Source organism: Trichosurus vulpecula, chromosome 5 (genome assembly GCF_011100635.1).
Source record: "Trichosurus vulpecula isolate mTriVul1 chromosome 5, mTriVul1.pri, whole genome shotgun sequence".
Lineage (NCBI taxonomy): Eukaryota > Metazoa > Chordata > Mammalia > Diprotodontia > Phalangeridae > Trichosurus > Trichosurus vulpecula.
In genome coordinates, this window is record NC_050577.1 from 193,645,540 (window position 1) to 193,668,468 (window position 22,929).

At 41.0% G+C, this 22,929-nt stretch overlaps 1 protein-coding gene and 1 pseudogene across 1 annotated transcript; one reads left to right on the forward strand and one right to left on the reverse strand.

Moving 5' to 3' along the window:
- The first annotated feature begins 240 nt into the window (after positions 1–240).
- LOC118852229 (glyceraldehyde-3-phosphate dehydrogenase-like) lies at positions 241–5,549 on the forward strand. The gene is made up of 12 exons (XM_036761912.1): positions 241–393; positions 954–1,009; positions 3,243–3,342; positions 3,458–3,564; positions 3,654–3,744; positions 3,884–3,999; positions 4,181–4,262; positions 4,457–4,608; positions 4,715–4,793; positions 4,902–4,985; positions 5,062–5,159; positions 5,302–5,549. Exons 2-12 carry the CDS (start codon positions 987–989, stop codon positions 5,369–5,371), a joined length of 1,002 nt encoding a protein of 333 aa, XP_036617807.1. The 5' UTR covers positions 241–393; positions 954–986; the 3' UTR covers positions 5,372–5,549.
- Positions 5,550–9,046: 3,497 nt separating this feature from the next.
- LOC118852230 lies at positions 9,047–10,422 on the reverse strand (annotated as a pseudogene).
- Positions 10,423–22,929: the final 12,507 nt, after the last annotated feature.

The window sequence follows — 22,929 nt, forward strand, 5'->3', positions numbered from 1 at the left end:
GAAGAACTTACTTTCTAAAAACAGAGACAATGTGCAGATATATAGGCATAAACAAAACAGATACAAGGTAACCTTGGTGGGAAAGGCAATAGTAGCTGGGTGACAGAGGAAAGGCCTCATGCAGAAGAATGTGGTGCTTAAAGGGAATCTAGTAGGAAACCTGGAATTCCAAGAGGTGGACGGTGGAGGTGAAAAGGGGAAGCACTCTGGCCTTGGGAGACAGCCCGTGCAACTGGAGCTGGGAACTGGAGTGTACAGTGTGTGTGGCCAATTTGTCCCCATTTTTGGCCTTGGAGATCTAGTATAAGGGGAGGGGCTGTCGTCTGGGACCTTTTAAAACCAGGCTCACTCCTCCCTTTTCGCTGTCAGCTTGTCTCCCGAGCTCATTGCCAGGTAAATCCTCCAGAGGAAACAAGGGCGGTGGGGATGGGAATGGGAGTGGGGGTAAGAGTGAGAACAGGGGAACCCGGAATGTGTGCCCTTGAGCACCTTCCCTCCCTTCGGTCTTCAAGGGGAGAGAAAGGTGCATATCAGAGAAGAAGAGGCGGGGTGGGGCATTGGTTTGGATCTAGTGGGCTGGAGCTGAGGGAAGGAGGGATGAGAACAAGGACTGGGACCTGAGGAGGACCTAGGTTCAAATGAGGCCTCAGACACTTCACACTTACTAGCTGTGTGACCCTGGGCAAGTCATTTAACCCCGATTGCCTCAAGCAAAGAAGAGATGGAGGCTGAACTCTGGGAGCCCTCCCTCCCCTCTGTGCATCCCTGGAATGGATGAATGGATAGAAGGAAGGGATGGAGTTGGGGATTGTGGCTCTTGAGCTAATCCCCAGAAGGAAGAGGTTTTGGGGGGGGAGCCGTGTAGAAGGGGAAGACCTTTGGGATTGTATTGGGACTGGTCGGGAGGATCTCTGGAAAAGGGCCCCTGATTCAGCCGCATCTTCTTCCTGCAGGATCTGCTCGTTCAGTTGCATCCCTGAAACAAGATGGTGAAGGTCGGAGTCAACGGGTGAGTGGATCCCGGCAGGCCCCAGAGGGAGGGAGACAAACAAGGCATTAGACCCCAGGGTACTCGATGCAGCCTAACCTAACTGCAGACTCGAGCCAGCTAAGACAATGTGTGTGTATTTATAGATATATAGGTGTATAGATATAGATAATAGATATAGATATTTTTTTCTGATCTCTTTTCTGAGACCCACCCCGGGGGAAGGTGCAAGCCTCCAAGGAGACTCCAAGGTCAGAGGCTTGAGCTCAGCAAGGGCTTCTGCCTAAACTCAATGGTTCTTTCTGTCCTTGGGCTAGCACTCCTAACCCCATGTCCTCTCTCCGCCCCCCTCCACCCCCATGCAGCTGTCGCGTGCTAAAGTCTTCCACAGGATTCTTCCCCTTTCATCTCTTCTGCCCTTTCCCACCCTCCAGGACCATGTGGGGGATACGGGAGAGGGTGGGGGAAGGGCTCCTGCCCTCTCCCTGCTTTAGCACTTTCTTTCCCCCTGACTAATTCAGCTCACTTCAGAGAGAGGGCGCCTTTTTTCATGGGTCACCCATGAGAATGTAATAGGGAAGGAAATGAGTGAGCAACCGTTAGGGATTCTCTGATCCTCATCTCTTCCACTCCCCTTCCTTGACTCACCCTCTTTAGTGCCTACCCAAGGTGAGGAGAAACGCTTCCTGCTAGGAAATAGAGTAGGTAAGAGGTACCAGGACACCTCCATTTGTCTATTACCTGATGCTAGCTATTTCATTAGCTGCCTCTTCTCACCCCTGCCTGTATCTCAATTTGCACTTCCAGAATCCAGACACCAACTCTACCCCATCCTGGTCTTCCTCAAATTGTAGGACTTTAAATCTAGAAGAGACCTTAAATAATACAATCAGCTAGTCCACTTTCATTTTAAATTTTTTTTTAAAAACTGGACAGGTAGCCTCCTTATCCTCAAAAATCCTCTCCCCTTCCCTCCTAATTTCCATGTGATTTAGGGTTTCTGGGGAACCCCTTCTTCCCAAAGTGATTTGTGGGTGTGGCAGCTTTAACTTAATGCTGAGTCATGGATGTCTTGAAATGAAAATTTCCACTGTAAAACTATCTTAACATGGCAGCATGTCCATTTCATTTTCTTGCCTTAGCACGTGTGTATCTATTGGGTTTCCCCATCCCCAAAGCTAATCTGCCCAAAAGGCCAGCCTTGTAAAGGTCATCTTGAAGATTAGGTATCTGTGATCCTTAGGAGAACCCTGCTCCTCTCCCCATGTTGGCCCCCAGAAACCAGATCCCCCTTACTCCACCCTGAGGCTAAATATAACTGTCTGACCTTTCTGTAGCCAGGGAACCTAGCTTTGCTTTCTCTTGTATAGAACAGTATAAAACCTCTAGTATTGGTACAGGGAAGACAGGACTTCCCCAATTATTATTAAGTGGCAAAATCTAGTCCAGTTGAGAGTTCTGGAATTAGGTTAGGTGGGTGAGAAAGAAGCTAGGACTTCAGATATTGTTTTTAAAAAAATGTCATTGCTCTTGTAGAGATAGCGAGGGAAGAATTGTTTTACCCTTTTATGGGTTAATTTCTAACCTTTAATCCTGCCCTTTGAGCTCTGAGATTCTGACTCTAAAGTCCTCTGTCTCTGGGGGCTGGAAGCCAAGAAGCTAGCTGGGGGTGGGATCCTGGCACATTATTAAGATACATGCTGTGTAGTAGCAATCTTCACAGTGTCTAAGCAATGGGTGACATGTACCACTTGTCTTTTGCACTTTTTCCTTGAGAAGAGATTGAGAGGTCATGGATTGTTGGGATGGGGGGAAGGGCCCAAGTTTATACCCAATATCCCTTCCTACAGCAAGAACCCTTTACCCTGTGGTCTTAGACTATGCCTAGCTTGCTTAACAGGAATGTCCAAAGTATGTGTTTGTTGGCATATTCAAGGTTGAGGAATCCTGTAGGACAAAGGATAGGAACTGAAACTAATTTCATTGATATAGAGAACAACCAGATGAGGGAATAGCCCGTGCAGGTTAGCACCTTTTCTGCAATCTCTAGTGCACTGAGAGGTTGAGACTTGCCCAGGGTTTCAAGCCAGTTTGTATCAATGGGACTTGAACCCAGCTCTTCCTGGCTCTGAAGCTAGCTATATTATTGCCTATTGGGAAAACCATTTGCCAGGATAGACTTGCCTAGAACCTCTTCTTTTCTTAGCTTTCCTCCCTCAGTTCTTTACTGCTTTGTTTTCTGCTCCCTTGCCAGATTTGGCCGTATTGGGCGCCTGGTGACCAGGGCTGCATTCATCTCAGGTGGAGTAGACATCGTGGCCATCAATGACCCCTTCATTGACCTCAACTACATGGTAAATGGTGCCTTAGTGGCTAGGGACAATAAGATCTGAGCAGTGTGGGAAGGCATGAAGCAGCTGTTTCCTGCTGGGTCTGATGAGGCTTCCCACACCCTTGTCACCTCTCCAGGTTTATATGTTTCAATATGATTCCACTCATGGCAAGTTCAAGGGCACTGTCAAGGCTGAGAATGGGAAGCTGGTGATCAATGGAAAAGCCATTACCATCTTCCAGGAGTGAGTGTGGTGGGCAGGGTGGGAACACTGGGGTTTGAAAAGACACAAAGGGAGCAGGGGATGGTCATAACTTCTCTATATTCTTGTAGGCGGGATCCCGCCAATATTAAATGGGGAGATGCTGGAGCCCAGTATGTTGTAGAGTCCACTGGAGTCTTTACCACCATGGAAAAGGCTGGGGTGAGTAGTGGGAACACCAATCACCTTCCTCCCTGGGTGAAGACCTTTTCTCTGGGAGATTGGAGTGGTTGTCATCTGCCTAGAACCAGGAAGGGTGGGGTCAGGCTCTGTAACTTCCTTCTTCTTTCACCTGCCTCAGGCTCACTTGAAGGGTGGAGCCAAGAGGGTCATCATCTCTGCCCCTTCTGCTGATGCCCCCATGTTCGTGATGGGAGTGAACCATGAGAAATATGATAATTCCCTTAAGATTGTCAGGTGAGAAGGGCTGATGATAAAATGGGCTAAGGTTGTAAATGAGGAAAGAATTGAAGCAGGCCTTGCCCAGAGAAGGGAGGAGGAAGGGACACTGATTACCCTAGGGAAAAAGAGGGAAATTCCAGGAAAATAAGTTTAGGCTGGAACATCTTTCCCTGACTTCTCTTCTTTCCTTTTCCAGTAATGCCTCCTGCACTACCAACTGCTTGGCCCCCTTGGCCAAGGTCATTCATGACAAATTTGGCATTGTGGAAGGACTCATGGTATGGACAGAACATGGAGTACTGAAAATTGGGCCCCTTCTTTATAGTTGAATAAGCTATTATATGGGGTCCTGATATAGCACCAAAGGACCAGTGTTGGGGTGGGGTATCAGTCACATCACCCTAAAGATCCTGGTAATGAAAAGGTTATAGTAGTAGATTGTGCTAGGCCTGACCATTTCCTCTTGTTGCAGACTACAGTCCATGCCATTACTGCTACCCAGAAGACAGTAGATGGCCCCTCTGGTAAGCTGTGGCGTGATGGGCGTGGTGCTTCCCAGAACATCATCCCTGCTTCCACTGGTGCTGCTAAGGCTGTGGGCAAAGTTATACCTGAGCTGAATGGGTAAGATAATCCTGGTTTATTTTTCTCTGCCCTGAAGGGGTCACGGGGAAAAAAAACACAAGTGAGACATTTTTATTATGACACTAACATACCCTTTTCTCTGCAGGAAGCTCACAGGCATGGCCTTCCGTGTTCCTACTCCCAATGTATCTGTTGTGGATCTGACCTGCCGCCTGGAGAAACCTGTAAGTGTAGCATTAGACAAAGGGAATTTGGGGATTCCCTGCCTCATGGACTACAGAATAGAACAGCAGTAACAGGAATTTGAAGCTGTCCCTCTTTTTCTTTTCTAGGCCAAATATGATGAGATCAAGAAAGTGGTGAAGCAAGCATCAGAAGGACCCTTGAAGGGCATCTTGGGCTACACAGAGGACCAGGTATGGAAGGGCAAAGATATTATCAGGGAGGTTTGGTACATTGGAATTTCACTTAACGTAAACTTCCTCTTCCAAGGTTGTATCCTGTGACTTCAACAGTGACAGTCACTCTTCTACCTTTGATGCTGACGCTGGTATTGCCCTCAATGACCACTTTGTCAAACTTATTACCTGGTATGTGGCACAGTGAATGTGACTTTCATTTGGGTTGTATGTAGGAAAGGGGTTTAAGGAGCTTACCAGAATAGCCATATGACATGGTAGTTGCCTCCCTCAGCTAATTAAATTCTCACCTGTCCTTTGTCTATCTTCCTAGGTATGACAATGAGTACGGTTATAGCAACCGTGTAGTAGACCTCATGGTCTACATGGCCTCCAAGGAGTAAAGTGGAAAGCCATGGATCTTCATCCCCAACCAAAAATGGAGATCCACCACTGGGGAGCCCACATTCCTAACCTATGTTCCTATACTGGGGATCCCATGTCCCATTCACATCCTTGTCCCACGAAGCTGAGAGTCTTATATTGTGTACCATCAATAAAGTCACCATATTCAGTGCATTTATTTTCTTCCTTGTCTTTTCTAGAAGGAACATAACTACTGATCTCAGTGATCTAGACAGATCAAAGTGCTTTTCCCTTAAATGCATATTTCCTGGGTTTTTAATGTAAAAGGTGTCCACTAGTCTCAGTTTAAATACTAAGAGATCAAAAGTAGCAAGAGTATAAATATCATCTTTGGTAACTTGTAATTCAGCACCAGCCTTGAGCTAGGAGTTGGGTATGTAGTTGCATGTTTCTTAACCTTTGAACAGGATTTGGATGAATGTAAAGCATTCGAGGCTGCTACTCACTGCTTTTTCATGTGTAGGTTAGGCCCAGTCTTTGGACTTTGAGTTGGGAGATGGTTATACAACTTCTAGAGCTGTTAAAAATATTGACCATGTGGGTTCCTATTAGAGGTGTCCCTCCTAAGTCTGAGAATGATGGTGGTGTATATGGTACTTGAGGACAGGTCTTGTAGACTGGAAAAGCTTCACATAGGGGCTATTATATTTCTAAAAAGTAGTTATCTGGTAGCCAAGTTCCTAGTAATGAGCCTTTCAGACTTAGGCCAGAAAAGCTGTCTCCTGGAGTATGAAGAGAGTATCTACATTCATGAAACCTGGGTATGGTTTTGGAGTTGGTTTAATCAATGACCACCACCACACCACATGCAAACTGGCCAGTGAGGAGACAGCAGAAAAACAAAGAGCATAATCTCTAACTCAATTGCTCCAAATCATCCCAAACTTCCACAAAAGCAGATTTCTTTTTTTTATTTTTTAAAATTATTTTAAACTTGAATACAAAAACTTAAATACACAATAAGAAAAGAAAAAGTAATATAAAAAGTTTTAAAACAAATACGAAATACGAAAAGGGGGGAAAAAGCATTGCCATATGCACAGCAGAACTTAAGGGAGGATTCAAATTATACAGCAATGAATTTCCATTTCAAGAAAGCCTATATAATAAATATACAAGTTGTACTCAGAGCTGTCCATCTTTTTCTTTGCTCCCTTGTAAGTTTTCTTTTGTTCTCTGCTGTGCACTTTCTACTCTTCTTTCCCCCAGAAGATACAATTAAACATTTTTATATACACACACATCTATACATACATATAGAAAAATAAATTTATCCATACATACACAAAGATATATACATGCATATACACATATATGTACACTTACATACAAATACTTAGATATCCATAATTGTTTCCATATATAGGCATATACATTCATATACATCGATGCAAGACCATACTATATTTACTTGTCCTGTTTTTCTGAGGGTGTATAACTTCTTCCTTCATAAGTCCTAGTCTTTTAATATTTTTCTAAGTCCATCAACACATCATTTCCTATACCGTAGCAATATTCTATCCTCATGCTGTCTCATTTTAAATAGTCTAAAACAATATCAATATGGCTGACATATAGTGTAGTTTCCCTATTTTTCTGTTATGATTAAATCCATTTTAGCTTTAACTTTGTCTAAGATCATGATTACTATCCTTGTTTTTTCCCTAATACTCCTGACCTTTACGTTAAGATATTAACATGTTCTTATTCATCCTGACTCCTCTACTTTACTTCTACCCACTACCTTGCCCTCCTTTTAACTTACCCCCCTTCAAAGATCCCTCCCTTATCCTCCCATTCCCATTAATCTAAATGCCCATCTATTACCCCATTATTTTAATCCCTCCCCCTTCCCTCTAGAAATTCTTCTCTTAACCTTTCCCCTCTTCCTGTACTCTTGGCCTTTTATTTCTTTCTGAATTTAGAAAATTTTTATACCTTTCTACCCTCTTAAACCCTTTAGAGATGAAAGGAGGGTTCCAGAACTACCATCCTCCCCCATCTAATTCCTGTCAGTTCCTCTCAGACCTCATTTGTATAAAATTACTCTTTTTAAAAATTATATACTCAGGACTACCCTAATCTTTCTTATTACTAATAAGTTAGACATGTTTTATATTTCCTCATATAAAAAAAGATAAAGAGTCTATCCTCATTGAGTCCCTTGTACTTAAGTCTTTGATATGTACTTCTTATTTCTCTTGGATCTTATATGTCAGATCTTCTCAGTTCAGGTTGTTTTTTGTTTTTTTTAACAAAATCCTGACGATTAAATGACCTTTTTTTTTTTCCATTCAGGACTATGCTTCACTTTGCTGGGTATGATATTTTTGGACAAAATCTCACTTCTTTTGCTTTTCAATAAATAGTGTTTCAAGATTTACGGGCTTTTAGTGTAGCTGTAGTGTAGTGTAGCTGCTGCTAGGTCTTGTATGATTCTAATTGTGGCACAACCATACTTAATTTTTTCCTTGTTGCTCATAATATTTTATCCTTGAGCTGGGGGTCTCAGAATTTGACTATTATATTCCTGTAGGTTTTCCTTGTAGAATCTCTTTCAGGTGGTGATTGATGGATTTTTTTTTCTATTTCTACTTTCCCATCTTGTTCTAATGCCTCAGGACAATTTTTCTTAATTATTTCTTGTATTATTGTATCAGCTTTCAGGTAGTCCAATTATTCTTGTTTTCTCTTCTTGGTCTTTTTTCCAGATCAGCTATTTTTATGTTTCACATTCTCTTCTATTTTTTCATTACATTTTATTATTTCTTGGTGTTATAACTTCACTGGCTTCATTTTGCCTAGTTCTAATTTTCAGAGTCTTCTTTTTCCCTCAAGATTTGGGATCTCCTTTTCTAGTTGGTAGACTTTCTTTTAATAATCTCCTTGTTTTTTTGGGATTGTTCTTAATTTTTAAAAGTCCTTTTAAAGTTCTATGAATTCTTTTTGGGCAAGTGACCATTTGACATTGTTCTTTGGGGTACAAGAGGCTTTTTTTTTTTTTGCTTCAGACAAACCCCGGTCTTCTCGATTTCCATAGTTACTTTCTATGGTTGGATTCTTCCTCCTTTGCCTGCTCATTTTGGGGGGGAGCTTATTTTTTGTAATCACCTGTAGTCCTGGGGTAGCGGATCGTCCTTCAATTCCTCCCTGTACATTAGAAAAGAAACCAAGAATTCTGCCCTAAGAGTCCCAGCCCCACTGCTTCTGCTCTCACCTGGTGTGTGCTGGTTCCCCCATGCCCAGGGCCATGTCTTGGCAGCACATTTAGGGTTGGTGTTTCTTATTGGCAGAGGTTCAGCTCAATCTTCCTGGTTCAGACACTCAGCTCCCCAAACTGGGAGGTAAAAGTTCCTGTGGCTGGGACCACCTCTCAACTCAGCTAGCCCCAGGGCTTGCCACTTGTTGTTTCAGTAGAATCAGCCTGGGAGTGTTTACTCTTCACTGGGACCAGACCTCCATGCTGGGTTTTTTCTTTGATCTTCTACAGTTATCTCAGGAGGACCACAGTTCTGCCCTAAGTCCTGTTTATTTTTAGCACTCTATGTTCACCTTGAGGCAATATTTTGTCTTGTTTATGGGGAAATCTGGAGAGCTTGGAATTTTCTGACCTACTCTGCCATCTTCCCAGAATCCTCCCAAGCAGATTCTATAGGATCAAAGATTTAAGATTGAAAGGTACCTCTAGTGAGTTAATCCAATCCTCTTCACTTTAAAATTGAGAAAACGGGCCAAGAAAGGTTGAGAGACTTGTCCAGGACTACCCAGGTCCTCTCACTAAAAATGTTAATATGCGTGACATCTCAGTCTTTTTTTCCCTTTGAATTACAATTTACAAGTTTATATATACCTTTTTCCTATGGAAAAAAAATGACCCAGAAGAAAAATGCTTGATGAAAACTTGACACTTGACAGAACTTTGTGGTTCAGAAAATGCACTATCTGGCTACTATAATTTAACATAAAACAAATAATCAGTGCTCTGCAAACATTTTAAGTGTGAGGCATTCACTTGAACTGAAATTCCTTACTAATGCATCACTTGAATGGCTACTAAAATCCTTCAGTGGCCAATCAGGAAAACACTGGGATATTAAAATGCAAAATGCAATTTATCTAATTATTAAAAATATATCATAGTGCATAGCCTAACTCAGACTTTCAAAGAGAAAGAGCACCTTTCAATGCAACCATTTTTTCTAGCATTTAAAAGGACCATTTGTCCCCCTTTTTAGATGTTTGCTCAAAAAAAATCAAGTCCTGTACTATACTAAATAATCTGTCAGTCAAAGACTGAAATAAATGAAGATTAATGTGCAGTAGTACAGTTGCTTGCTGTCCTTCTGCACGTTTTACTTGAGTTCCTCAATTGTGCCCTTGCTGAGGTCTGTCAATTTTGGAATATTTTACTTTCTTCTGGTCCAGCTCATTCTGAGCCCATAGTAGTAGCTTTAGTAACTTGGTCAACTTAAGTGTTGACTCACGATTTTCATAGTCAAGGACAACTTAATTAACTTCACTCCAAACATCTTCTGCATTGCATTATATTAAGCAAATCTTCAAAGGGTGATTCTTCAGGATTATAAAGGCAAGCAAAGCCAAAGTGCGTTCCATTTCCGTCAGACATTCTCTACTTTCTTCTCCTTGTTCTGCAAACTATGTCTGTGCAAATTCCAATGCTGCTTCTGTTTCATGCTGCCAAATCAGTTCAATCAAATGTTGTTGCTGTAAATGAAAATAGATACCTATTTGTGTCTAAGAGGTCTGGATGTAGGCTATTAATCAATACAATAGCTTCTTGAATCTGACCTTTCAATATCATCTCTCAGATTTTGATTCATTCACCTAGTGTTTCTAGATCAACACTGGGCTCAGTTCTAGATTCCATCAGAAAATTTTCTGCAGCTTCTTTAAACTCTGTAAGAAGAGAGTTCACAATGAAGTGGTTCATATCAGCTCTCTGTATATTATTGAGTTTTCCCACCCACTCATCTTTAGTGATATCATTGGGTTTTTCTGCACAGCTCATTCTAAACTATTTTGAGAGGATCCCACCTCGTTGGCTGCTTGGTCTGGGCAATGGCCCCTTCTCCACAGTTGATTCAAGGGAGGGGATCAGGGAAGGGGAAGGGGGAAGAGAGGTGGCTGCTGAAGTGCCTGAGGAGGGGGAGACTGCAAAAGAGGGAAGATCCATGACATCTCATTTTCCCTAAAATGTAGGGTGTGACCTGCCCCAGTCTGAAAGAAATGACCCTCAGAAGTCTCTTTAATATATGGTATCTCTATGGGAGAAGAAAACACACCCACATGTATTATAGACACTACAGCCAGCAAGAGAACCTACAGGGGAATGGCAGAGCCCCTAATCTTTAGTCCTGCTTTCCTCTACACTAAGCATACTATACTAGCTTGGTCCAGTTTACATCACTGTGGAGTCAAGAAACAGTCATCTGACTCTAGGCAGCAGCAGTGAGAAATCTGCTTCACAGAAAGATGAAGGATATAAGGCAGCAGTGAGCACCTATTACTGAAAACTCAGGAATACCCCACTCTTTGTTGAGAGTCTGATGTGAGAGCAGAATGCGAAAGTAAATAAGATCAATGATTTTTACGTGTGATAATTTGGAAATGCAATTTATGTCATCTTAAGTTTTGTTTCAGGGTTAAATACATGATGTTGTTTGTGTTATTGTATTTCTAAATTCTCATGTGAAATTTGAGACAATTTTAATAGAAATGCTGCTAGACAAAACAACTTTTTAATCTGGATACTGTTACACATGAATTGGGCTTTTAAAAGGATGTGATAAAAAAACAGGTATTTGAAAACTGTTAAATATTTAATGAGGTATATTTTGTTATAAAGCTGATAATATGTAATAGCAATTAATTCTTGGGTATTACGAAAGAAAAAAGAAATGAAAAAAGAAATTCTTGGGTATTATGAAAGTGTACAGGGTAGTTTAAAGATGTAGTTTCAAAATATTAATGATGAGTCAACTATAAGGTATTTGCTACATGTTTGAGGCCTTAGAATATGGGTAATTGTAATTCATAAGCAAAGAATGAAATGTTAACTGTTATGGAAACATCAGGAAAGATATTCAAGCCCTAAGTTTCAGTCAGTAAAATTTAGTTATTTAAGGTAAAAATTCCTGGGACTATAATTTACTATTGTTTTGAGCTTTGATTATAGGAATAGTCATTTGAATTGTCATGAAGCCAATAGAAAACAGCACATGCTACAGTCTGGGAACTGCTAAAGGTAGATGTCTGTTCCCCAGGAAAAGTTTGGGGGATGGCTGTGGCACAGCCTAGGTAGGATCCTCCTGACTCTATTTTCCCATTGTCCTGTTCCTTTCTGAAAAGGAAAATTCCCACCTGGTTAATCCTGAGCCTTGCTTTTAACACCTTGCAACTGCATGATTGGCTGTCAGATATGACTCATGTCTGGAATCAAACAGAGGCAAGGGAGTTTTTCCCCTCTATTACAATATATGACATTGTTATAACTATGTCCCTCCTTTTCCTTTTATAGCAAATTTCTGTAATCAAGAAGTTCTACAAGTACAATACCAAATCTATTAAATAGCAGATTGATACTAGAACATCTCTGAGTTACAGGATGCAAGTATGAACATCTTACAATTTTAATTTATATTTTTGATCAGATAACAATATAGCAATGATATCCTTCTAAGGGGAAAGTAATTAGACCAAGTAATAAGACAAAGATGTAATGTGATAGTTTTCTAATTCAATGGAATAGTAAATTTTGAGAAAAGCAACAGGATTAGACTGTTTTCTCTAAGAACTATATATAGATGTATATGATTGGCTTCCCAAATTTATCTCGGAAATTCAGGCTCTGAGCATGTTTTGGTAATTCTCAAAATTAGATTTTACACATAAATTGTATGGATAATGATAAAGAAAGTGAAATTATTTTCCCATTATTAAGGTATCTGTCTGATAAGAGTTCATTTTGCGGGTGGACCCTCAAATTTTTAAAAGATTCTTATATTAGATCCAGGATTTAGATAAGGATAGAAACAGCAAATGGTATATAAATTGAAATTCTCCGAAGTTTCAAAATTGGAGAACCAAATTTAAATGACTCTATTAAATTATACCAAGTCAGAATTATCTAGGAAGCTCTATAAATTTAGAACCAGAGAAGCAGAACCCGCTTTAGAGCTGTCCTGAGAATAAAGCCCACTACCCAAGAAAAGATATCTAGTGACCAGATAACAACATGAGACATTTGGGCCTCAAAAAGTGCTGACTAAATGGACATTGAGAACAGGTCACTGGGATACAAGGAAACTTGATGTCAGTTAACGCTGGTGATGATTGTATTATAGCTTTGCATGCTTTATGTTTAAGTTTTCTTGGTTACCTTGGTGACATGTAAATCTCCCTGCTCAAAACTAGTCCATTATGAGCCCTCTAAATAGTCTCATCTGTACCTGATTTAATATAATTATACAACTATGGGAAGTGTGAGAAAAACTTTTGCATTGTTTGAACCTAGCCCTGAGTGGCTGGGGACACTGGACCATCTCTCTATGTTCCTTTAACCAAAGGACCTCTGTTATGCTGATCAGAAATTCAGATCCAAAGATTGATACAAGCAGTTTTCTTGCTATTGGCAACTCAAATGCCTTCTAAGGACCCCCTACCAGGTCCTTCTATTTCCACAGCTGCTAAACTTGTAGGCATGGACTCCTAGATCATCTGAAGAAAGCCCCTGCTCCTGAGTGAATGGCAGAAACCTTGGGGGACCTCAGGGTTTACCTAACATGGATCCAGAAGCAGCTGACATGCAGATGAGACAGCTGTCCCAAGATTCTGGACCAGGGTTCAGTATACTGTCCTAGTTTTTTTCTCCTCTTCCCTTTTATGTCTCTCAACCACCAACACCCTGATTCAATCACATGTTGTCATTTTCTCCCTCTACATCCTGGGTCCCCTCTTACTTTGCTGCTTGCAAGCAAATAATGACTAGACAAGACCTATTACTCTCTTTGCACTTTGGGAGTTTTGCAATGAAACCTGGGGGCACACTTCTCTGATAGGACCCTTCAAGTAACTAATCCCCTGGGCAACATCTCTTCCTGGCCCACCTGGCATCTTGGCTTATACCTGCCTCTCCTTTATTGGCTAGAAGAGTAGTAGGGGTTCTTTCAGACTCTCTCCCTTTGGCCAAAAGAGGGAAATTACAAGATATTAGGAGACACTATTTTCTAGAGCTACATCCCAGGAAGCAAGCTGTGACTGAGCTTGGATCAACAATCTTCGCGATCACCCTCTGGATGATCTCACCTTTTGGCAAAATCACATACTTATTGTATTGCTTTAACCAGCAACAGGTGATCTGAACTCGGACGAGTACCGGACAAGGACCGGACAAGTACTCATGTTCTGGTCATAAAGCTGTGCTATGAATCAAACTTGTCACACTGCTGCTCTTACCTGTCGTTGTCAGGGCTACAGCCCACTGCTCAAACATTGGCATAAATACTGATATCTCCCCCCACTGCCTCAGGTGCTCCCACTAGGAGTGGGGCTCTTGCACATGTGTCCTTGCTTGCAAGCCACTTCTCTCACTTTGAAATTAAATTTCTGTTTGATTCCTGACTCACCTTTCTCTAGGCTGCTCTGTTCAGACTCTGGACACCCACAGAATACAGGCCGGCTCCATCCAGTTGACAGAACCCAACAAAGAAAACTGGAGGAAATGAGGAAGATGAGAGGAGTGCTCCCCAGCACCCTAGGACTGGGTTTGTTTGGTGCAATGGTACAAGTATTCTTGTTGTGTAACATCTTACCCCTCCCCCAGAAGGAAGGGCTAAGAAATCATGTCCTTTCCCCCAAACTCAGGGTACAAGTGACATCTGCTTTCCCCCATCTCCAGTGCATGGCATTTTCCTGGTGGGGAAGGTGTGTCAAGGAGAACCTAGGATGGAGGCAAACCCCCTATCTCATGGAGCTATCAGAGGAGAGATCATGATCTGAGTCGTCTGTCTCATTTGGTGGTGGTTCATTAGGTCGGACCGCAGAGAAAGCAAGAGACTTTTTAAAAGAAAATTGTTATTACTTTAGGACCAGGGAAATTTCATGAAGTGGTCTGCCTCCCTCTCCCTTTGCCCTGCCTTTCTAGGAGGAGGTACGGCTCTTTTAGTCAAGAAGCAGCACAAAACTTATTCAGCCTGAAGCCTGGTTTCTCCACAGAACTAGTTTTGTGGGTTCTGGCCAGGGGAGGGGAAAAGGGCCTAGGAAGCATTGAGCCTTAGGATTTCATTGCAGATCCCACAACTGTTCTGAAATTTAAAGTCTCAAAGAGTTGTCTGAGGCACTGAGAGACAGGGGAACTGATTTGCTTTCAGGGTCACAGCCAGAAGCAGGGCCAGAACCTAGGTTTTCTATTCACTAAAATCACTTTGTGTCAAGAATGACTGGGGGGGTAGCTGATTTACCTCCATCACCACCCCAAGCCCATTTTCCTCCCCCAAAACAGGAGAAATGGTCTTCATTCCCATAATCAGTGACACTGAAGGGAAGAATAAGCTAATAAGCACAACAGTATAAACCCCTCCCTAGAAAGTCACTACAAATGTTCCTGGAAATAAAGACTCAGCAACAGGCTGAGCCAGTGTAATAGCAATTTAGATTTGAAGATCTTTTCCACGCATTAATAGGCCATGTGACCTGCTTATGCCACAGGAAGCCTAAGTTATATGTGGTGGGAGGAGCTTGATGAGAGGAAAAGGAAGTTGTGTCACAGGAAATGCTGAGAGAGCAATTACAGCAGTTATGACAGTCAGAGCTGAGGGAAAGAGAGCTGACCTGTGATAACTGTACTGTAAGTTTTGACTGTTTTATGCCAAGGCTCCAGCAAGGGGGTAGAGAGGTTTTGGGATGCTGAGACTCCATGCTGTGATATTATGTATCGAATTCTTTGCTGCTGGGATGGATTGGGCAGATGGCTTATAGGATATGGTTCTCTGGTATCTGAATAAATGGTTTACTTCTTCTACCTTCTATGTGAAGAGTCTTGCATATTTTGCAATACAGAACCACATAGGCATTTTGAGAATTATCATCTATATTGTGATTACTGCCTTGCTGATACATTTGGCATCCCCAATAGGATCGCAAAGTATAAGATCTCTATTTGGAGGTATTAGGGCTTTAGAGGAAGAAATGGTTATCCCAGGAATGGATGATGTAACTCATTCCTCCCTAGCAAGGGAATAGTGTAAAGGCACTGGTTTGTGTGAGGACTGAAAACAGAAGCTACAAAGGGGACAACCCAGAGATTTGGAAAGATGTTTGAAAGAAGTTACAGTTAAGCCAGTGAGGAAATTACCAACAGCAATCTTTAGATGAGGCTAGATTTTACTCACAGCATATCATATTATATATGAAAGCAAGGACATACTGTTATGAGAGAGAAATGAGATGATTAGAGAAACGTCTTACTCAAGTGAGAATATTTCTTCTATAACACAGCAGGATGGGGAATCTCAGGTGGTGGAACAACAGATTATTTTTCAGGAATCTACTGATTTTGCTGTTAATTCAGTGAGATGGTAGAAGGAGCCAAGGAGGTCAAGAGTGCATTTCAGTTCAGTCCAGGTCCAATCTAGCAACCAGTCTGGTTACCATGAGAGGGAGAGAGAATCTAGAGAGGATGACACAATATCAGAAGCTGAGGATACTTTGTGGTTTGATGCTCAGCCACAGAATGATACAGATCAGACCAGGCTCCTCAAACAGCAGTGCAACCCATACAGGGAAGGAGGCAAGAAACCCAAGATAAAAATACAGTGTTCAGAGAGATGCTGGAGGATTTTTCACAGCAGGAAATCACAGATATCTTGAGTAGGTAAACCCAGAGAATGGGAGAATCGTTAATATCTTGGATGGTCAGAATCAGTGATGAAGGAGCTGCAGGAGTATCTATAGATACTGTGGATTATATGAGATTCATAAGTATTAGTCAGAATCCTTTTGTACAGCAAGTTTTTAGGGATTATCATTTGCAAGGAGGTAACCAAACAACCAATCTGTTAGCTTTCGCTGTACCAGGTTGTAATAGAGAATATCCTGCTGATACTATGTGCCCTACTGCAGATAAACCCTGGTATTCACTTACGGACTGTATGAGAAAGTTAAAAGAGGAAGTAATGAAGACTGCTATTATGATGAGAAACACCAAAGTTTATTACGATACCCCCTTGGGAGTCTCTCGTAGAAATTTGATTGTTAAAAGGGCTCCCCCCTCTTATAAACACCTAATTCTGACTCTGCTAACTGCAGAAGTAGGGAACCCTCTTTCAGAGGTGCTGGATAAGATATCAGAGTTAAGTGACTTAGGAGACTGGGGAAAAGATAAATTTCCTCGGGAGAGAAGGGTATATATCCAGCAGATTCAACGGCAGAATAGTGACAAGAAAAGAAATGTTTACTACTCTATTGACAACAGAGGTAGATTTTAGAAGAATAGATGGTATTCCAACTAATGAGCTATTCAAAATGTACCAAGATAAGGGGCTTAATAGCAAATGGAATAGAGAAATAAGAACTTCCCCTACAAATCCTACAGATCTTGAACCCTTCTATCCAAGTGTGTCACACCTTCAGGGAGACTAGCCCCAGCTCAGATTAAAGAAACACACAGACGGGATTACAGACCCCATATTAATCTGACTATATATTGGAAAAATGAATCAAATACTATAAGTAGGGCACTGATAGACAACAGGGCAGAGGCCACCTTGATTTATGGAAATCCTGACAAACTTATGTGTGGAACTCCTATTACTCTTACAGGACTAGGAGGGACTGAAATGTCAGCCAGACAAGTCAAATTGATAATGAAAATTGGACAGTTGCCTAAGAAAGAATATACCACGGTCACTGTATCCGTTCCTGAATACATCATTGGAATAGATATATTGAAAGGTATGGCTCTGAATTTGCCTGAGGGAAGATATCAATTTGCAGTAAAGAAGATAGAAATTAACACAGCTTTTAGTGGGTAAAATAAAAATGGACCCAATCACTTTGCCTGAGCCTTCTAAAGTAATTACTTTGAAGTAGCATCACGTGCCAAGTGGGCAAGATGAAATTGCCAATATTATAAAGGAATATGTTAATAAGCAGGAGTGTTAGTCCCCATAACCACTAAGTGGAATAAATCCTGTATGGCCAGTACGAACGTCAGATGGAACTTGGAGAATGACAGTGGATTGTTGACAATTGAATAAAGTGATTCCTCCCTTGTATGCTGCTGTTCCAAATACTGTTAATGGAAAGGATCCAGAAATATGATGGGACTCGGTACACAACTATTGCTTTGGCCAACACTTTCTTTATGATCCTAATAGGCTCCAAGCAATGAGACCAGTTTGCTTTCACACGGCAGGGCCGACAATATACTTTTACATGCTTGCCACAAGGATATCTGCGTAGCCCAACTATTTGTTTTAAGATTGTGGCTGAACATTTGGATAAATTAAAGTTACCTGGTATACAGCTTACCCACTATGTAGATGATATTTTGGTACAGGGAGAAAATGTAAAAGAAGTGGAGAAGAGTTTGGTACTTTTAATGGAGTATATGAAAAGCAAAGGATGGGAAATTAACCCTGCAAAGATTCAAGGGCCAGCTCAAACTAAAATTTGGGGGTATACAGTGGAATAAAGGACTGTGAGAAATTCTCCCACAAGCTCAACAAAGATTCAAGATTTTTCTATCCCCAAGTGAAGAATTCATGACCCAACAAGAGATAGTGTTACAAAATGCAAAATGGATAATTTTGATTATGTTAAATTGAAAAGTTTCTGTATAAACAAAGCCAATGCAACAAAGATTAGGAGGGAAGCAGAAAATTGGGAGAAAATCTTTACAACCAGTGTCTCTGATAAAGGCCTCATATCCAAAATATACAAGGAACCGAGTAAAATTTATAGGAATACAAGTCATTATCCAATTGAGAAATGGTCAAAGGACATGAACAGGCAGTTTTCAGAGGAAGAAATTAAAGATATCTATAGTCATATGAAAAAATGCTCTAGATCACTATTGATTAGAGAAATGCAAATCAAAACAACTCTTAGGTAACACATCTCCCCTGGCAGATTGGCTAACATGACAAAATAGGAAAATGATAAATGCTGGAGAGGATGTGGGAAAATTGTAACATTGTTACATTGTTGGTGGACTTGTGAACCGATCCAGCCATTCTGGAGAGCAATTTGGAACTATGACCAAAGGGCTATAAAAATGTACATACTCTTTGACCCAGCAATACCACTTCTGGGGCTGTGTCCCAAAGAGATCACACAAGGGGGAAAGGGACCTGTATGTACAAAAATATTTATAGTAGCTTATTTTGTGGTGGCAAAGAATTGGAAATCAAGGGGATGCCCATCAATTGGGGAATGGCTAAACAAGTTGCGGTATATGAATGTAATGGAATACTATTGTGCTGTAAGAAATGAAGAGCAGATGGACTTCATTATAACCTGGAAAGACATCTATGAACTGATGCTGAGTGAGGGGAGCAGAACCAGGAGATCATTATACACAATTACAGACACATGGTATCTATAAGGACTAACTCTGATAGACTTGGCTCTTCTCATCAATACAGGGTTCAAAGACAACTCCAAAGGACTCATGATGCTATGCACATCCAGAAAAGTAATTATGGAATCTGAATGCAGATGGAGGCAAACTTTTTGCTCTCCTTTTTTTTTTCCCCTTCATTTTTGGTTTCATTTCTGTTTCTCATGATTCATTCCATTGGTTATAATTCTTCTTTACAATTTGACTATTATGTAAATAATTTCAGTGTGAAGGTACATGTGGAACCTAAATTTGGAACCCAAAAATTTGTGAAACTGAGTGTTGTAAATTAAAAATAAAAAATAAATTTGTTAAAATAAAAAGATTTTCCTATCCCCACCAATAAGAGGCCCAAAAGTTCATAGGATTGTTTGGATATTGGAGACACCATATTCTACATTTAGGACAGATTTTGAAACTCTTATATAAAGTTACTAGGATAAAATATGAATTCGACTGGGGACTTGAACAGAGTAAAGCTTTTGAAGAAGCCAGAGCTGCTATACAATTGGCTCTGGATTTATGGCCTATGCAAAGTGGCCTGGTGGAATTACAAGTGATTGTACAGGATGACTATGCAAATTGGTGTTTATGGCAGAAACAACAAAGCAGAAATGTACCCTTAGGATTTTGGTCAAGCAGACTACCTTCATCTGGAATGTAATATACACCTTTTGAAAAGCAGATGTTAGCTGCATATTGGGCTTTGGTAGAGACTGAACAACTGACTCTGGGCCATGAAGTGATATTAAGACCTGGAATCCTGATTATGACTTGGGTAACGAGTACCCCAGCATTTCACGGGATTGGACACGCGCAAGAAGCTAGCCTAACTAAATGGAAATGGTATGTTCAGAATAGATCAAAAACAGGCAAAAGTGGAGTTTGTGCTCTACATGAACCTATAGCAAACATAGACACTGATGGAAATGATAAACCCCCTGAACGAAGGCAACAGTTGGACAATCCTTGGTAAAATGGAATGACAGATATGACGGACTGACTGAAGAACAGAAGAAACATGCACGGTTTACTGATGGGACAGCAAAATATTTGGCCCATAAAAGACATCGGAAAGCAGTAGCCTATAATCCATGTACTAAGTGAACTTTGGAAAGTACTGGGATAGGCAGAAGTAGTCAATATGCTGAACTTATGGCAGTACATCAAGCATTTAAAACAGAGAAAGGAGGACAGTGTCATATATTCAGTGATTAGTGGGCAGTAGCTAATGGGTTAACTACATGGATGCCAATGTGGAAAAATCAAAATTGGGAAAATCATGGTAAACAAGTTTGGGGCAAAGAATTATGGGAAGATATATGGGTCATGTCTTTGGTTACCAATTTGTCAGTTTTTCCTGCGGACGCTCATGTGGCCCTCACTACGCCAGAATGTGAATACAATGCACGTGCTGATCGACTAGCAAAGATTGCTACTGAACATACTGGCCCTATTGACACCAACTGATGATCCAGTACTAGCAAAATGGGTCCACCAAACAGCCGGCCATTTAGGGGTCCAGGCCACACACTGGTGGGCACAAGATCGATGCACCAGTATCTCTTACTCGTTGTTAAAGCAAGTAACAGAGGAATGTTATATATGTCAATTGGAAAAGGAACGAACTATTCCCCGGGTAGTAACTGGAGAAATAGCAAGGGGAAAAGTTCCAGCCCAGATTTGGCAGATGGATTATACTGGACCATTACCCCAAGATAAAGGATGCAAATTTATATGTACTTGTGTGAAGAGGGCCAGCTCTGAGATAGTCCATGGTGAGAAAGGCACATGCCAGGTATTCCTTTAAGCCTGAGCCTGTTCTAGCTACCCTTGAGAACGTGCAGAACGGCATGTGGAGATTCAGCTATATCTTGTTTAAGCCTCCTAGGCCTGTGCAAGGCAAGGCCATCTGAGGCAAGGTCTCTGCAAGGCAAGACCATACAAAATAAGAGGATGTGGCAAGGAACTGCCCTTGCAGTTGTTATCTGCATGGGAAAGAAGAGTAATGTTTCAATATGGTTAGCATCTATAGAACTAAGTAACAACATGTCCCACGGGCTACATGAGCCACGTGCCAGGATGTTCCAGTAAAGTAACAAAGCAATGCAATGCTTGGTCCACTTATCTGATTTCATAGAGTATATAAGCTGACCGCTTCTGCTTAATAAACGGAGTTGTCCTATACTCTCCCACCTGGCCCATGTTTTTCTTTCACTCTCTCCAGCATCCTTCGAGTACAGTGCCACCTCTGTGGGTGGCACTTGTGTTGACAAGAATGCAACCCAGAAAAACACATGTAAAACTCCAGATATTGTAACTCTATATTATGGAAGTGACAATGGCATCACATTTCAAAGGTAATGAGATGAAGAGATATTGTGAATTGAATAATATAGAGCAGATAGATCATATTCCATATTATCCACAAGCATCTGGGTCGATAGAAAAAATGGATTGTTGAAAGAACAGTTAAGAAAGTTAAGTTCTAATAATTCGTATCAAAATTAGAAGGATAACTTGTTCACTGCTTTACGTAATTTGAATAGACCATTAGGAGGAAGTACACCTCTGGCCAGAATGATGATCCCAAATCTGCAAATTAGAAAACAGCAAACACACAAGATCCAAAATATTAAGTATTGTACTATGAGGGAAGATGTCCCACCACCGTATCCAGGAATACCTGGTTCAGCAGGATATGATTTACATTGTTTAGAGAACTTTTGGTTGGATAGAAAAAAGATAAGAAAAATCTCTACTGGGATATATATGAGAATCCCTAAGAATCATTTTGGGCAGATATTACCTAAATTAGGAATAGCAGCTCAGGCGGTACATGTATTGGCTGGAGTGACAGATTCTAGTTATCAAGGAGAATTTATTGTGACAATCCAAAATTTGAGTGAAGAACCTATACAGTTTTGTAAAAGTCATAGAATAGTTCAACTCATTATTATTCCTTGTGAAAAAATAACTCTTGTGAAAACTGACCCTCCTTCCAAAATAACTATCAGAGGAAAGGAAGGGTTTGGTTCTACTGATAGAATAAAATTGGGAGGTAAAGTATGGGTAAAATAGAAGCTGGGCAACATTCCAAAGGCTGCAGAAATCACAGCACATGAAAAGAATGATACTGTAACTGTTCTTTACTCAGGAGAAAATGATCATGAAACAGTATCCTTGACTCATGTATTCTATTATGAATGAGGCTATGATAGTCTGTTTCTTTTTGGGCTTTTGTCTGTTAAATTTGCTAGACTTGTTTCCTGCAAACTTCGTACCCTCCACCTGCAGATGCCTGATCGCTTAAGGCAGATGTCACCTCTGGACACATCATGACTGTGATGTGTCATCCTTGGACCTGGCATCAACTGAGTTCCAGATGCCAGCTTGCTGAAGAACTGACCTCTTGAATGGGACTCTTGACCTCTTGGAGCAGGGACAGCTCTATGTCCAATTTCAGCAGGAAGAAGCCATGGAGGACAAGACTTTTTCGCCCCTTACCCCAAGATTTTCAGCCCCATTCTTTTGAGGGGGGAATGATGGCATTGTTTTATATACTTATCTTGTGTTATCCCTGTTATATTGTTGTGAAGTTCTATTGACACCAGTTACCCAAAATTCTCATTACCCTATGTGATGGATAACAAAGATCTTGGGGCTGAATCATATAGCAATTTAGATTTGAAGATCTTTCCCACCCATTAATAGGCCATATGACCCGCTCATATCACAGGAAGCCTAAGTCACATGTGGCAGGAGGAGCTTTTTGAGAAGAAAAGGAAGTTGTGTCACAGGAAATGCTGAGAGAGCAGTTACAGCAATTACGACAGAGCTGAGGGAAAAAGAGCTGAAAGATAGAAGTGCTGTAAGTTTTGATTGTTTTGTGGCAAG

Bases quoted from the DNA above. Each gene is read 5' to 3' on its own strand.
- LOC118852229 (XM_036761912.1), top strand. From the start codon at position 987: ATGGTGAAGGTCGGAGTCAACGG. The intron at 3,745-3,883 runs GTGAGTAGTGGG...CACCTGCCTCAG, and splicing joins CCACCATGGAAAAGGCTGGG to GCTCACTTGAAGGGTGGAGC. The intron at 4,794-4,901 runs GTAAGTGTAGCA...TTTCTTTTCTAG, and splicing joins CCTGCCGCCTGGAGAAACCT to GCCAAATATGATGAGATCAA.